Raw genomic sequence first — 16856 nt, 5'->3', positions numbered from 1 at the left:
TGAAACCAGATCTCAATAAATAAATAAATAAAAATAAATTACAAAAATAAATAAATAAATTTGACTCTTACATAATACTATTCACTTTAGTCAACTCTACCATGAGACATATAGTGTCATTTTTGTGAAGGAAATCACGAAAGCTTTATATAATCAGCAAATAAAGCATTCTCTATACGTTCTAGACCAGCATATTTAGAACAATGACTAGAATATTCTTTAATCTTAATGAATAAGAGCTCTTCTTTCAATACATCATTACATTTGAGTAAGAGAATAAATAATTAATGACAGTGGAGCCTCTATGGTCATCTATATAATACAAAAATAATGCAAAACACTCAAAGCTTTTTCATCTTGCAAAGCTTTCTCATCAGGTCAACAGAAATGGTCCAGATTAGGCTGGTAGAACAAGGCATTGAGACTCAAGTGTCAATATCAGTTGAGTTAAGCAAAATAAGAAACAAACAAAATCTGAAATCATCTTCAGGGGTCCAGTAAAAATATATTTTGGATAAAAACCTGTGAATTTACATGTTTGGGAAAATGCATGGTGCATGTGTGTGCGTGCATGTGTGTGTGTGTGTGAAAGAGGGTGTGTGTGTGTGTGTGCATGCATTCTCCCTGCAGATACCGATATGTTCCGATAATCACCCCCCCTACACCCGAGGTAACTCAGCCTCCTCCTTTCCTCCCTCCCACTTGACCTCTGACCCCAGTGAGTCTTTGCCCTGTTAACGTTGTAAACATTCACTCTCAGAGCCATTTCCCTTGTCTCCAGCGTCAAACGAAAACGAACGAGTGTTTCAGTGCAACCGTCGAATGGAGGCATCTTCTACATCATTTCTTCATCTGGCTCCTCCCAATCCTCAGCAACCCACGGCATGCGGTGGAGATGTTGGATTCTAGCCCCGGGGCCCATCCGACACCTGTACCAGTGTGCTAAGAGTGGATCTGGGCAGTGGTGGCAAGCAGCTTGTGCCAGCTCACCACCCGTTTCCGCAGGTCGACTTTGTCCAACCATATGTAAGCCTCACCAATCAGCGTCTTCTTCACAAACTTTCCCCCGTTTGACACCAGGAAAAGCTGCAGAGAACAATTTCATGTTGTGTGCAAAGGCATGAAAACAAAACGATAAAGAAACAATATTTGTAACGTGTGCTTGCATGGATAAAACATCTCACTTCTCTAATTTTTGTTATGCTGTTACCATTTAGTAAAGACAAAAAGGAAAAAAGAAATAAACAAAGCACTTCCTCTGTTGATTTCCTCTGTCGCTACATGAAGTGATAATGGTATAACCAAAGGCCATTTTTAAATGATAAGATTTTTTTTTTTTCATGTTTGGGGTGTAAGATAGAAATAATAAGGTATTAAATGTTGATGTTCAGTGATGTTCATCACAGCTGCCAGCCCACCAGCCACCATAATGGATAATTTAAATTTAGTTATATAGATGGTAACGTAGCAACTGGAAGGTTGTTGGTTCAATCCCAAACATAATAACCAGGGGTTAATGTACAGGCGCAAAACTCCTGAAGAAAGTAATGATTTTAAACTGTCCTGGATTTTTTTGTTCATCCAAAAAAAAAAAAACCCTGTCCTGGACAAGAGTGTCTGTAAAATAAATACATGTCAATATATTCCTGTTTTGGCAGTCACTGGTGCTAAACTAAGGCTTTTGTTCCGTGGCATCAAAAAGTGGTAAGATGATCATAATACCAATCTTAATATTCGGCTAAAACCCATGTTAAATGATTTTTTCCCTACATTTTTTCTTTCCTCTTCACACCTCAGTATTATACATACAACACATGTTTTACATATTATATGTGTTTATGCTAGTAATATTGACCACTAAAGTGTTTGAGTGCGCCCCCTATGGACGATTATTAGTAATAAAAATGTAACGAATACCACGAATGGCAGTACTGGGTCTGATATCCTCAATGACCAAAGTAATTGACAGACATAAGAATTCATTCTAAGGAATTACATGGGTAACTTTTTATTAAGGATGAACCAGTATGGTGAATCATGTGGAATTTGGGTATTTTGGCAGTAGTTAGAATAAAAACTAATTCTGTTGAAACTGATCATGACAGACTAAGAAATAGTTAGTTAATTCGTTAAACTGTCCAGTTTTTTGTTCTTTGTTTTTAACGTGTAATGTGTAATTCAGTATTCTGACATCTAGAGCTCGATAGAGTCTTAAATGACCTGGTCAGCAGTTGTCCCATTACCCACTGTCCAGATGTTAAAGTCAAACATTACTTATTAATCGTAAACCACAACCATACAAACTGTCGGGTTCAGCTCAGCTAGACTCTTCAGACACTACATTCTAAGTGTTATAATGACATTACACAAGTATTGGATTAAAAAATACATTCAAGTTCACGTTATTCATAATATACTCTTCGTGACTCTACACCCCTCTAACATGCAGATAAATGAAGGTGTGTTTAACAGGCGGGTTAAGTTAGTGTACCTGGATGGAGTGTCCGGTGGGGTTCATGCAGATAAATGAAGGTGTGTTTAACAGGCGGGTTAAGTTAGTGTACCTGGATGGAGTGTCCGGTGGGGTTCATGCAGATAAATGGAGGTGTGTTTAACAGGTGGGTTAAGTTAGTGTACCTGGATGGAGTGTCCGGTGGGGTTCATGCAGATAAATGAAAGTGTGTTTAACAGGCGGGTTAAGTTAGTGTACCTGGATGGAGTGTCCGGTGGGGTTCATGCAGATAAATGAAGGTGTGTTTAACAGGCGGGTTAAGTTAGTGTACCTGGATGGAGTGTCCGGTGGGGTTCATGCAGATAAATGAAGGTGTGTTTAACAGGCGGGTTAAGTTAGTGTACCTGGATGGAGTGTCCGGTGGGGTTCATGCAGATAAATGAAGGTGTGTTTAACAGGCGGGTTAAGTTAGTGTACCTGGATGGAGTGTCCGGTGGGGTTCATGCAGAAACGGAAGGTCTCATTGAACGAGGGCTCTCGGTCATGGCGACACACTCTGGTCTTCTTCTTAATGATCCTCTTCTGTGTGGCAACGTTCACTACATACAGCTTCACATATAAGTCTGACATAAAAAAAAAAGAGAGAGCGAGACAGAGAGAGAGAGAGAGAGAGGAGGCAGTGGTGATTAGTGCTTCAGATTATGTAGCAGAATGTTGCTATCAGAGGTGGAGAATTAATTACATGGTGTGTGTGTGTGTGTGCACGTGAGAGAAAGATAAAAAGGACATGTCAGAGTGCATGTGTGCATATAATTCTGAAGGACAGAGATATAATGAAATACATTTTAAATATCAGTCCTATGCAGCACAGCCGTAGTATACCTCATGATAAACAGATGCTGTTCCATCAGTGTCAGAAGATGAACTGACAGGTGCTGTTATGTGTTCCTACATAGCCTCTCTCTAAACTCAACAGTCAATCTGCTTTACAACACTATACATACGCATAGTGTGAAAACAGGAGTTAGATGTGTTTGTGTGTCCGAGGTTGCAATATGTAAGCAAGTACGTACAAGGTGTGTGTTGAGTGCACACAGTTAAGAGAGGAGGGAAGAGACAGTCAAAGAGATGGCAGGTAGTGACGGGGGTGAGGGGGGTCTGTGTGAGAGAGTGATTTACCTGGTAGGTGGTCTGGAGACTTGAATTTGTAGGTGATGTTCCTGCACTGAAGAATCTCCAGTACCAGATGTTCTCCCTCTGTCTTCATCTCCTTCTTCAGAGCAATCTTAATCTCTCCCATCACCTGGGTCTTACCTGCAAACACACACTGCGTGGTCACATGGATACACACACACACACACACACACACACTTTGCCTATCCCATCCTCCTCTTACTCTCCTCTTTCTTCTACCCTCTTCATAGTTTCTTCATCGATCGCTCACTCACTCTCTCATTACCTGCCATCTCTTTCACTATCTCTTCCCTCTTTTTTTCACTGCACAACTCAGGCTCTCTCTCTCTCTCTCTCCCTCTCTCTCTTCTTATCATGAATCTACCAGTCTCACAGTTGTCACTGAACCTGAGTCTGATTAACCTGAAAGACAAATCCTTCTCATATTCACAAACAAATGTCAGCAGCCTTAGAGGAGAGCATAATGAAGTCACCGCAACATTGTCTAAAAGACTGGAGATGTGTCTGTGTTTGTTTGAGGATGTCTGTGAGAAAAATGACATTTATCAGAAAAATAAGAAATGTTTGCATAAATAGTGCATTGTTGGAATGAAAATTCAGGAAACTTTCTCATCTGAACTTCAGAGAACTAGGAGGGTCTTGTATGTCCTGTGTCAGGAAACAAAGAACTGTTCACATAAGAGGCTGTACATAAAACTACTGCAAGAACACTTCCGGTGTTAGAGAGAAAATCTGAATGAGGTTGGAATATCTAATGCTGCCAAAGCCAAAAGAACGATGCTTCCCTAAAGCATGATTTGCAATATTGTTTATGTCAGAGATCCTTTGTCTCCAAAGATCAAGGCCTCATTAGCAGAGAGCCGACAAGCTCAATTTAAGCAACCTTGTTGTTACTGTGCAGTGGTGTAGCCCACCTGCAAAAAAATAGTGTTTGTGAATGTGCAAAGAGAGGGCTAATGCTGCATAAGCCAAACTGAGATCACACACTGATACAGATGTGGGTCAGTTATGTAAATGAGTATGGAGCTGAAACATCTACATATTTGTTGAAAATTGAACATTATACACAGACCTGTAGGAGGACAGAAGATCAAAGATAACAAGCTGTCATCTGAATCTAATGACCTTCTCTGCACAGCTGACACAATGGGCAGAGAAACAACAGACTGAAAGAGCTACTGCAATGAAATGAAATGGTTCACTTTATAACAAAATGTGTTATTTGTCAGGATCTGTCTTTGCTCACATCCCTCCAATTAAAGCCAAAAATGTGCCAAAAAGTTAATGTCTCTGTAAAAACGAGAAAAAAAATCACAGCTGATGCAAATAATGTCAGATATTGTCAGAAATTGTCAGATGTTAGCACTGCCCACCCTTTTTTTTTTCTGTCATAACACTGATCATTGGTGAAAGCACTGAATACTAAGTGCTATAACCACTTGAAATGTCACGTAGTCCCAGGCTGGAACAGTGGACCTAAACGCAGCAGAGGCTTGACACTCTGGAGTCAAGAGACAAAGTAGGCTTTACTGAAGATCAAAAATGTACCCTCACTATGACTCAGGGACATACACAAGAGGCATGCCAACTCGAGGCTGAGTAAAGAGCAAGGCTGAGAGCAGGACTTAAACGGCGAAGGGCACAGAGCTGCCATAGACGAGTACATCCGCCATGCTCTCACTTTTCTCTTCATTCACCCCTCTACGTCTCCTGCCAGTGCTGGCTTCTTCTCCGTTGCTGAGAAGGATTGTAGTCTCCAGCCAAGCATTGATTACAAAGGGCTAAACAAGATTATAGCGAAGCCCTTCTGCTGATGTCTGCTGCATTCAGATCAGTCCAAGAGGCTGTCTGGTTCGGTAAATGCCGTGTTCCAAGCCCTGATCAATAACGCTGTCACTGGTCTTGGTGTCAGTGAAGGGTTTTGGTGGCAAGAATTAGCTGTGTTTGGCTTAAACCTGAACCAAACCTCACTTGACTCAGTATAGTGTGGGCTAGGTACATACAAAGTAGTCACCAACGCCAAAAAAAAAAAAAAAAACCCAGAGGGGAACAGGAAAGATGAGTAAGAAAATTCTTTGATTCTTTGATTGAGCACTAAGTGAATTACTGGACAACTGTGTGACTGGATAGCAGCAGACAATAATCCTAGAACAGTTAGTCACATGAAGAGGACCTAAAACAGGCTATAATGTAGCATAGGAAGCAGAGTAAGCAAGGTGGGCATGAAAAAATTTTAAAAAGTCAATCAAATATTTTGTAATAAGACAATTCCGAGGTTTGGAACAGCGAGGATGGAGAGGTCATCAGATGATGAGTAATGGGGTGTGCCTAAACTCTTGTTATGTTTTTCTTTCCCTTCCTTTTCCCTTAGATAACAATTCTATTTTAATTTTATCCTTGAACTTAAAAACAAAATGTTAAACATGTAACCATGGTTTCCTGAAGAAAAGAATAAGATTTGGTGAAAGCTGTGGTTTCTGCTGATTAGGTTGTTATCACAGTTGTTTAATCGGCTTTTCCTAACTGGAATAAGTTTAGGAAATATTCTCTGGTCTGAAAGATGTAAGGTCTGAAATATTCTCAGATTTGATATAAACCACCACCATATTACCATCCCAATGAGAACACTCTTAAAACTACATCATTTATATGTATATGCTAACTGGCAATATCTCCCAGCCCTAATTGATCACTAGCAAAAATTTCTATGCAAAGACAGGCGGAAGAAATGTTTATTAGCTATGTTAATGATGTACCTAGGCCTGTTTTGTCTGTTTCCTGAGACAAACTAGTGAGTACATAGTAAACGCAGAGAGTTTGTGGCCAGGGCTAAACTGAAGAGGATCTTGTCTTAAGGGGTGAAATTAGATAACAGAATTCTAATAACTTGCTCCAGTGGACCTTGAAAGAGCTGTGCTTAGTTGTACTGCAGCTCTGCAGGTCTCTAATCTGAGCTAAATGCTCCTCTGTTTGGACATGACTGTGCTTTAAGACTATTTGTTGCTTATTCAAAACACTTGACCCATAGTTCTTTTCCCAAAACAAGTGATTTAACTGAAGTAATACAAATACAGAGTGGCTCAGGAGGAAGGCTGGAGGGGAGGTCATGCTTCAAAATAAACTGTCTCAAAAGAGAAAGAAGCCAGAAAAATATTAAACAAATTTTCTGAATTTCATGCTAACTAGGATGCCATAAGAATTAATATTAATGTAAGTTCTCTGTCTCTACCTCACTGTCTCCTGGCCAATCAGAGCCAAGTTGGATCTGATCAGCTGACCACCTTGTCATTTAATTATTGTGTGCACCTGCCCCCAGTTTGTTCCCTCGTTGTCTTTATGTATATATACCTCTGTGTTTTCCTATGCACCCTTGCAAAGTCTTATGCTTGTTGTTAGTACTGAGCTAGTTCCTAGTTAACTTTGGTCCTTGTTAGTCTTGTTCCTAGTTGCCCTGTTAGCCTTGGTTAGGCCTATTAGCCTTGTTTAGCCTTAGCTTATTCTTGACTTTGACTTTGCCTAGCCCAGTAGCCACTTTACTGTGTACCAGACCATGCCTTTTGATTGACCATGCATATGGAATACAGTTTGGATCATAATAAAGAATTGCCTGCACTTGCATCCAGTCTCCTCTCAGTTACAGTGACAATTAACCTAATGTGCTTTTTTGTGTTTAAGAAAAAAAAAGAATTAAAAAAGAATTTACAAATTCAAAATTTTTCATAAATTATGAAAGTATGTATTAGTACGCCATAGTTGCAAATAATTATTTAAGTTGTAAGGAGGGAAGAGATGGAGTGGAGAGACTGTGACCTGACCTCTGACCTGACAGAAAACTGATCAAGGAGAGAGACTTCAGAGGCTTGGATGAGACCATCATGGTTGACATACAATGTTGCAAAAGGTCAACGATAGGAACATTTTTTTTGACAGTACAGCTATCCTGTCAGTGTAATCTCAGTGTTTCTCTGAAACTTGTGTGTGTCTCACAGCCATCTGTATCCAGTCCGTTCTATGTGTGTATCACATTGCGTTTGCCTGGCACTACCACAGGTCAGTGACAAATGACTCATGACATCTTGTTTCCAGCACTAATGAATGTGATCATAGGCTGCTCAGAACGCATATACAAAAACATATTCAGTCAGACAGATAGACAGACACACACACTCTCTCTCTTCTCTCACCTTCAGTGTCTCCATATACTGGTGATGATTTCAATACATCTGTGCCATTAGGAATCTTTCCCCTGTTAAAAGAATAGTTTATTTATTACACGATTAATGAAGAGAAAACAAGCTGCATTGCTTTGGAAACTCAGTTAAACTTCAGATAAGTATAAGAAATTCAGAAGCAGTATTGTCTTTGTAGAGTTGTGTTTGAAGAGCTACATTAGCCTTCACGACACAGCAGTATCCACAACATGGGCTTCATTAAATCCTTGTAATAACTATCTCATACAGCCATAAGGTACAAAATGTCACAACTGATTCATCAAGTAATACTGTTAGTCACTAATCAAATCAACAGAGAGATTAATCACCTTACGACTCAGTGCTGATGTGAGGATCAACCATTGTAAAATAATTAATACATCTCAAAATAGCTAAGACTGAGTTTTGGTCACTTGCATTTAATGAATACCGATTTATCACTTACATTCACAAAAGACGTACATGCATCTAAGTAGCAATTTATGGAAGTAGCAATGTAAACCAATGATGGCTCTGAATCAGCCCTTAGACTTCTGCCCTCTCCTTTCTCATTAGACCTCCCACTTTCATGCCAAATCAGTTTCATCCCTTCTTAATCGAGTCATTCCTTTTTCTTCAGTTCTGTTTAATATTTTGTTGTATGGTTTTTTATTTTCTAAATATTTGTTCATTTTTCAGTTAAACACGGAGTATGTGCAGGTTTATGTAGGTTCTAGCTTCATTTTTATTGGTCAGTCTGATCAAGCCTGTATTATTTCCCACGTTTATCCACTGCACTTCCATCCCACTATAATTAGCCATCTTTTCAGAGGACATAATGTCAAACACATGTCAGACACAGTGCTGGTCAGTTTTTCTAATGAATAAAAGTCACCTCAACCATATTGCATGTCCCCTCAAAACCCTTATAGAATCTGAATTATGTTCAATGTCCTTTCAATCACTTCATATTAAAATCCATCAATGAAAAGTGATCAGTAAAACACACTCATGAACTTTGCGGACTGTTGACTATATTAAGCACTTTTCACTGAAAGTGATGAATATTTACAAACACCATATGCATATTCATCAGCTGCTTTTCAGTTTTCATATCAGTAGCTAAGAGTATTTAAATCGTCGTCATACTGTATATTGTGAAATATTTGAAGGAGGATAGGGAAGCTATGTGAAAGGTTCAGGGGACTTTAAAAAAAAAAAGAGCACAACACTTACAATTTGGGGACCTGGAAGATGGCGCTGTCCACAGCATTGGTCCCGCCCTCCTCCTCTTCCAGGAGGCTGTAGGCACTGCCACTCAGACCGCTGTCCAGTGAAGCTGCAGTGACAGGGCCGTCGCCAGATCTGTGACCTCGTGACGCTGTTTTTGAGAGTGGACTACATGAAATATAGGAGCAGAACCTCCCAACAACCGAAAACTGTTGCCTAGGTTTAAAAAAAAGTAACCGAAAGGAACCGAGATCTGCTTCTCAAATGCAAAATAACGACTGAAAATAAAAATCAAAGAGTACTGAAGGGTGGGGCAGAGAATACTTCATTAACATAAGACACCTCTAACTGTTGGAAACATGCAGATAGAGACAAAGTGGCACACAGAGAAATACAAGGATGACATAGCTTGTAGTTGCTTACACGAGAAAAAAAGCCATGACAGAACACTACAACAAGTACAACTGAACATTTAGAGCATTTCAAAATGACCATTAAGAAAAGAGGCAAAAGCAGACACAGACTAAAAAATGCAGCAGTTAATTTAGTGATCTATATGTGGGAGCAGTTTATTTTGTGAGTGTGTAACAATTTTCCTTTAAAGGATTATATTATGTAAAACATATTGCAGACTGTAATTCTATTTAATCTGTAGCTAATTAACGCTAATCGTATTTAAGCTTGAACAACTGTGTGGTTTAATTTTTTTTTTTTTGGGGGTTCTTTTTTTACTGTGTATGTGGAGGTGCCCATGATTCTGTGATATATAGATTGGGTATGTTATGTCATGATATCATATGACTGATGGTGTGATGTGAAATGCATGAATTTTGGCAGGACACACAATTCATGCACTGTCTTTTCACACAGACTTAACAACGCTGATTCTAAATGCTTCACTAAGCACCATTTATGCAGATATTTACTGGGAGATTTCAACTTTAATTTTTCTATTTTGTACGGTAATTCTTATTCTTCAACAGCAGTACAAAGCAGAAAAAAGATAAGAGATAGACAAATCAAGCCTCCCCAACCCTGATACGCTGCTGAATTTGTCATTTCTAGAATTACAAATTTCATCTGTTGCTGTTTTGATCCAATTCATACTCATTTATGGTTCAAAGGCTAAGAAACATACACCTCTTTTAAAATGAGATGTTAACCTGAAATCAGGTTGAAACTCAACAGAATTCTGGTTCTGGAGGACTGAACTTGAGCATCCTGCTTTACTAATCCACAGACTGGGTTGTCAGTGGCAACGCAGTAAGAGAAAATGGGATTATACTCATTACGATGTCCGGGTTTTAGCGAAGCACGTTGCTAGCCTGCAGAAAGTTGAGTCTCACTGCATGAATTCCCTGTGTGGTGGCTGAAGAAGAGTGTCTGGTCTTTCTACAGGTGTGCGTTAGTAACTCAGCAGCATTCTCTCTCTCTCTCTCTCTCTCTCTCTCTCTCGCTCTCTCTCTCACTCGCTCCTTGCTCTTTGCAGCCATTTGAGACACGTTCAACTCTCACCTCCATCTGGATGAGGCCTTTCTTCTGACATGGCTTTCCTGAGGGTCGCGTGTCTGCCATCCCTGATCTCATTGGCTGGAGAGTCGGACAGAGGTTTCTGAACGGTGAGCACGCCCACTACGCTGTGTCTATGGTGCCTCAAGGAGAGGCGGCTGTTTTGGGCTGTGGGTGTGGCCATGAGTCAGAAGGGAGGCATTTGGGAAAAGGGAGGAGGAGGAGGAGGAGGAGGGGCAAGATGAAGACTCAGAGTAACACACTCCTCATACAAGGATACCACCTGCTTTTACTGTTCAGTCATTAGCTAACATGCAGCCACAGTGTGCGTGACTGTCGTCCACAGGCAGGGACCACAGGAGTTTATTGCGCCCACTGAGGTGCAGTGTTGCGGGGTCAGCAGCGGTATAGAAGGGGTGGTGGGTGTGTGGGGCAGGGCAAGGCAAGAGGCCGCATGCAGGGCCGTCTCAAAAGGGCAGAGGAGTGGCAGAAAAAGCCCGGCTACTTGGGAGCCCGAAGGAACCCAGTTTGAACCCAAAAGAAAAAAACAAAAAACAAAAATAAGCCAGAGAGAATTCCAAAAAACTGAGAAAAGTGGAGAGGTGGCTTGGAGGGGAGGTGATATTTAGCCAGCGTGGAAATCTGGTTGAACCTCAGTGTTTCAGAGCTGATGATTAAACTGAGCCTAACTGGCCCTATTCAGTGAGGAAAACAAAACAAAACAAAACAAAACAAATAACGCAAAGAGGAGCAGCAACCCAGATGATTTTGGTCTGGTAATTAAAACAGCAGTCGAAAACAATTACCAAACTGTGACCCTCTGCTTATAAAGAACACAGACAGACAGTCCGAAAGAAGCCGTCATACTTTATCCCCGATGACAGAGTGTGGGACAGAGGCAGTCAGATGTTTTCTGAGGTTAACTGACGAGGTTTCCTCCAGTGGTTTGCTGAGTACATGACCTTGGCAAAGCTTGTGGGATTGTACGGTGGTGTTTGAGGGTTGGGGGGGAAAATATGTGGATTTGTTTTCTGTTTCTTTGCTGCCCTAAAACTTAGATCATAAAGTAGCAAACTATTTTATATGTCTCGATATTGATTATTAAAAGAAGATTTTAAGTTTCTGTTGTTGGGATTACTAACCAATGGATGATTTATCAGAACTTTTAAAATACACTTCCTTTTATACAAAGTAATTAATCAAATAATGGTCTCTACATGCTGTTTGAGAGTTTACCCTGGGCTTGCACCTTACTTTATCAAACTATCTATTTTAAAAGGCATACGACAGTTTGCTCTTCCTTTTTGCTCCCTCATGTGCACTGTCATCTTCATAAGAGAAGATACTGTGATGAGATGTGTATGTTGGGTGGTGAAAAGTCTCACCAATGCACAGGTGAGAACACACGATAGGAAGCAGTGAGGTGAACAGATTGTAACCACAGGGAATTGTAACGGGGAACAAAAAAAAAAAGAAAGAAAAACAAAGAAAAAAAAAAGAGAGGGAAAAATGAACAGCGGAGAAGAACAGAAGGAGGAACAGATGATAGCGAGGCAGCCATGCGGTGCAGGCTTTATTTGCGTCGTTTACTTGGTTGGAGGCGGTGTTGCTGGGCGACGGCTTCGGCTGATCCGGTGCCAGCACCGTCGTCCTCAAGGCGCGCCCGAGTGGCGGCACTTTTGCCGTGAGAGCGGGGGGTTCCGTGAGAGCGAGCCTGGCCATCAGAGGGGGACGGCTTCGATGTGCCTGGGCTACTGTGAGATTTCTCAATAGTAGGGACCTGCGTGTCTAAAACAACCAAAACCAAATTCAGAAATAGGATTTTGTTTTTTCTTTTTTTTCCTTAATTTCGTAGTTGTTACTTTACTTCATACTGCTTTGTTATTACTCTTCACAGCTACAATTTAGTTTTGAGTTAAGCTAGATGTTGTTAAGGCTATAATCTCCATCCTGCAGGTCCAACAACTATTCCCTATTTAAGATTTCTACATTCACCTATTTAGGAGGAGTTTTACATTCACCTTATTTAGGCTTTTTTACATTCACATCTCCAGTGACCCAGCAGCTCTGACATACCCTGACTGTGAAGGCAGTGATGAAGGCTGTGATGAAGCTCTATGCATGAGCTGAACACAAATGTATGGGCAGACGCAAAACCGCTATGAGTGACTCAGGCGGGAGAGAGAGAGCGAGAGAGAGAGAGAGAGGTGCAGAGAGAGAGAAAGGAAGGGAGGGAAAAAGCGTGATAAATCCTACCCTTGCCTGGATCGGGGAAGATCCCATGACTGCGGCTCTTAATGACAGAGGACTTGGGCGAGTCCTGGTTGCCGTGCGCTGAGGTTTTCGGGGACTGCTGGTTGCTATGTGAGGGTGGTTTGGGCGAGTGCTGTCGGGAAGAATGGGAACGCCGATGGTGCTCGCTTTCGCTCTGCTCTTTCAACGGCAGCCATCGTGGCACATTATCCAGCTGAGCCGTGTTGGACAGGTCCACCAAGACCTTCACACAATTATTTACTCCATTAGACTGAATGTTAAGAACTGTTTTAAAACAAATTTGGATGTGTATGTATGTGTGTGTGTGCGTGTCTGTGTTATTGTCAATGTCTCTGACCTCTCCAAGGAAATCATTGGAGGAGCACTTGTCGTAGTCCCACACACTGACTTCTAGAGTCTTCTTCCTCAACTAGCCATGTTAACACAGAGAAAAGAGAGCCTTAGTCCACAGCAATAACATGAAGAAAGGTGAAAGGAAATGCTTGTCTTGTGTGGACAGTCACAGTGATCAGTAGATCATTTATTGTCTGAGACCTAGACGTCTGCCGAAACCAGGGCCAAAGTTCTGCTGCTTTCTGTATCTGATGATGTGTTAAGTAGAAGCAGATTTTCTTTTACCTGGAGGCAGTTTTCATTGGTTGTTTCCTCCTTTGCTATCAGTGACTGCCATTTTGTAAATATGAGAACTTCCTTCTTTCCAAAACGAGCCTTAACCCTAGTAATCGAGATTGTATTGAGGTGAAACTAGGTAAAAACCTACTGCTTAGTGCTGCTGAAATCTGTCAGTGACAGATGGTGTATTACTGGTCTAAAAAAATAGCTGTGAAATGCACACTGATTCAGACATCCCTCAGCTGTGTGCTGTTCCATCTCAATTTAGAGTCGGTTGACGTAGCTTGACAGCCAAGTGACTGTATGTCAATCGGAACCCATCACTAGCTGCTTTAGAGGAGATGAACGCAAACGAGGTAGACTTCCTTACTGCTAATTAAACCAGACGTCAATCCCCAAACAATCCCAACAGGCCCCAAAAGAAGAGGTTCGTTTTGAAAATCACACAGCTAATTGAAACTTCCCAAAGTTGACGTTGACATTCAAAAACATGTCTTTAGGAGCAAGAAGCTGGCTGACTGCGCAGGTTTCCATTTGACTGACATTTTAATTTATCCAGGTACCTTAAAAATAATGTAACAATGAACAGGCCACATGCTCCTCACTGAGACCAGTAGTCATGGAAACCCTGTCTACACATCCCAGAACAACTGGGATCAGCTGAGCTCCAGATTGTATTGATGTGAACAGGAATTGCTGTTTACCTGCTCCAGATGGATGTTTTTGTAGATGACAGTTTGATTCCACTCTGGATTCAGGCTCTTCTGAGCATGCTTGGATCTTCTTTTATTCTCAGCGCTGCAGTTAAACAGTTCACCACCAGAGGTCACTATAGAGCTTAAACAATTCAGTGCAATCTTGAACCATGACAAACCACTGTGTATTGAATAAACCTTTAATTGAATGCGATTAATACAGTGGTGTGCAATATACCTCAAATGTAAATATTTAATATTTAAATATGTAATGTTTAAACTGTGAATTAAGAAATGAATAGCCACATATAAAAGCCCAAGGAGGGTGTGGTTATACTATGGCCCTGTTTTGTGAGTTGCACTACACATTTACGATCAGGAACGCACAAAAAGCAATAAAATAAAAAAAGTTTGAAAAGAATACTTATTTTAGGGTGTCATCCACAGTTAATTACTTTCTCTTCATAATCAGGACAAACAGTATTACCACCATTACGATGGTATTTAGGTCAAAGGTCACGTACCTGGCATTCTGAACAACCATGACCTGCCTGTGAAGATCCCACATGTTGGGAAGCAAATAGATAACTGACAGTTAGAGGTGAGGACTTGTTTGTGTGTGTGTGTGTGTGTGTGTGTGTGTGTGCGTGTGTGTGTGTGTGTGTCTGTATCTGTGTGATTGAGTGCCTGTACACACACAGAACAGAGCTGTAAAGACGAACTTTTGTAAATTGCAAAACAGCAATCAAATTCAAACAAAGCCAGGAAACAAGCAATGCACAGGTCTCATACAACAGGAAGGAAACGTATCGATCTCTATATTTGCTCCCTCATCCACAGTCTACACAAAGGTGACCCAACAAAAAATGTTTTCCTCTGTCCCTGTAGTTAATACTGAATGTTTAAGAGGTTTTGGTTTATTCCTTTTGATATTTTTTAAGTCTGCCTTTACAACTTCACTATGTTTGACAGAATATAAAATGAAACAGGTAATTTGATACATTATAACAATGCAGTTCAAAGGTCATGTCCTTATCTTTTAATCAGTTGATGAGAAATTTTTTATATTTCTGTTCCAAGTGTCTTGATCACTTGTGGGTAGTGATATTTGAGATATACGTGGGTCACAGCATACAGATCCATGAGTGCTAAAGCCTACACTGTTTCCAGATAATTCTGTGAATAATTACTATGGTCACTTTACTTTTAATAGTATCATGATAATGCTCTGTCACAAAGCAAACAGCGAGTCTTAACAAAACACAACCTATTTTAGATTAAGTGGGAAACAGAAACAGATAAAGCTTAGTTTACTGTATTAAGGACAGACACTCAAGCTTTCTACCATAAAAAGGTCAGCAAATTATCTTTTGCAAAGAGAGACAGTTCTCTGTCTTTTTGGTTACTTGAATTTTAGTGTGTGGTTCGCATACCCTCTTCCTGGGAGCAGATAAACCTTCACAAACGGGTCTGAGTAACCGTTGTTATCTCGAGGTGCCAAGTTCCTAGCTTGTAGAACGTGAACGATTAGATTTCCCAGCTGCTTGTCATAATTGATTTGAAGCTGAAAAAAAAACCCACAAACAGTAAAGATGAAAGAAAGTGAAATGAAACTGTGACATGGCAAAGGCAGCCAGATGTTTTTACAGCAAAGTCAATGACCCAGAATGAAAGATAGCATCTCTGAATATGCACAAACTCACTAGAGGCAATAAACAAGGCAGTGGTACTACAAGTACAAGCAGAACACCATTTGGGTCTGTGAGATGGTAATGAAGTGAATGAAGGGGGAACTGAAGGAAATGATGGTAATTTTACCTGTATTTCTCCTGTGACTGGGTGAGATTGCGTCTTGACATCTGAAGTCTAAAACAACATAAAAGGTGTATGAGAAGCAAATGTGTGTGAGACATACCAGAAATACGCCAAAATACACAGGAAACGCACATATCTTGTGTACATCTGAACTTCATTTGCTTTGTTCTGTGCACCTGTGTGCTTGTGTGATCCTCCACTGAGAACTGTATGTTTATATAACTAATACCACATGCTTATGTATGGGCCAGAGACTTTGCGGATGTGAGTGAGCGTGTGAGGGCGTGTCCTGACACCTTGCTGTGGCGTTTCTTGCTGACTGAAGGGGACCCTGGCTGTCCTGGGCTGGGGATGGCACTGGAGGCGGCCGAGGCGGTGCCAGTGTGAGGGCCTTTGTCGGCCGCCGTGAGCGAGGAGCTGGAGGAGGCGGGAGCCTGCTGCTGGGACACCTTCTGGAGCTCTGCGGCCAACTGCTTAGGGTCAACACCCGGTGACCTTGGAGGGCCGTCCCCTACGGACATAGGTCACAAGGTCAGAGGGCAATGTTGCATTATGAATGAAAAAAAAGAGGCTAGTTTGCTAGTTTTTATTCTATTGGCATAATATGATGTTTTGGGCTTATCAGCTTTTGAATTATTTGAGGAATTTAGGCAGACTAGGACAAGGAAACATGGTGAGAGGTTCCAGTTTTCGGGTTAAACATACCTGCTTTGACCTGCTCATGAAGGTTTAAGTGAGAACTCTCAGAATCTGAAAGCATGTTCAGATCCCTGAATGAATAAAAGAGAGGATGGATCAATACAGGAATTTTAGAGATGAATCTACAGTACTACATATTTTCTCATTAAAGTATGGAGTGATGTGGCTGTGATCCAAGTCCTGCCC

The 16856-nt window shown here is 40.9% G+C and overlaps 1 protein-coding gene across 1 annotated transcript in view; it reads right to left on the bottom strand.

Moving 5' to 3' along the window:
- Nucleotides 1-942: 942 nt before the first annotated feature.
- Nucleotides 943-16856, bottom strand: part of pcloa (piccolo presynaptic cytomatrix protein a) — a 56710-nt gene continuing 40796 nt past the window's right edge. The window contains 15 exon segments of the mRNA XM_030784076.1: nt 943-1086; nt 2930-3075; nt 3632-3766; nt 7831-7892; nt 9073-9217; nt 10582-10743; nt 12166-12363; nt 12832-13072; nt 13187-13258; nt 14166-14259; nt 14681-14707; nt 15590-15720; nt 15975-16022; nt 16268-16482; nt 16677-16741. Of these exon segments, the coding sequence (XP_030639936.1) occupies nt 943-1086; nt 2930-3075; nt 3632-3766; nt 7831-7892; nt 9073-9217; nt 10582-10743; nt 12166-12363; nt 12832-13072; nt 13187-13258; nt 14166-14259; nt 14681-14707; nt 15590-15720; nt 15975-16022; nt 16268-16482; nt 16677-16741 (1885 nt within the window).

The sequence above is a fragment of the Chanos chanos genome, chromosome 1, assembly GCF_902362185.1.
Source record: "Chanos chanos chromosome 1, fChaCha1.1, whole genome shotgun sequence".
Taxonomy (NCBI): Eukaryota; Metazoa; Chordata; class Actinopteri; order Gonorynchiformes; family Chanidae; genus Chanos; species Chanos chanos.
Note: the sequence above shows the minus strand (reverse complement) of the source record. Positions and strands in the feature narration are given on the sequence as shown.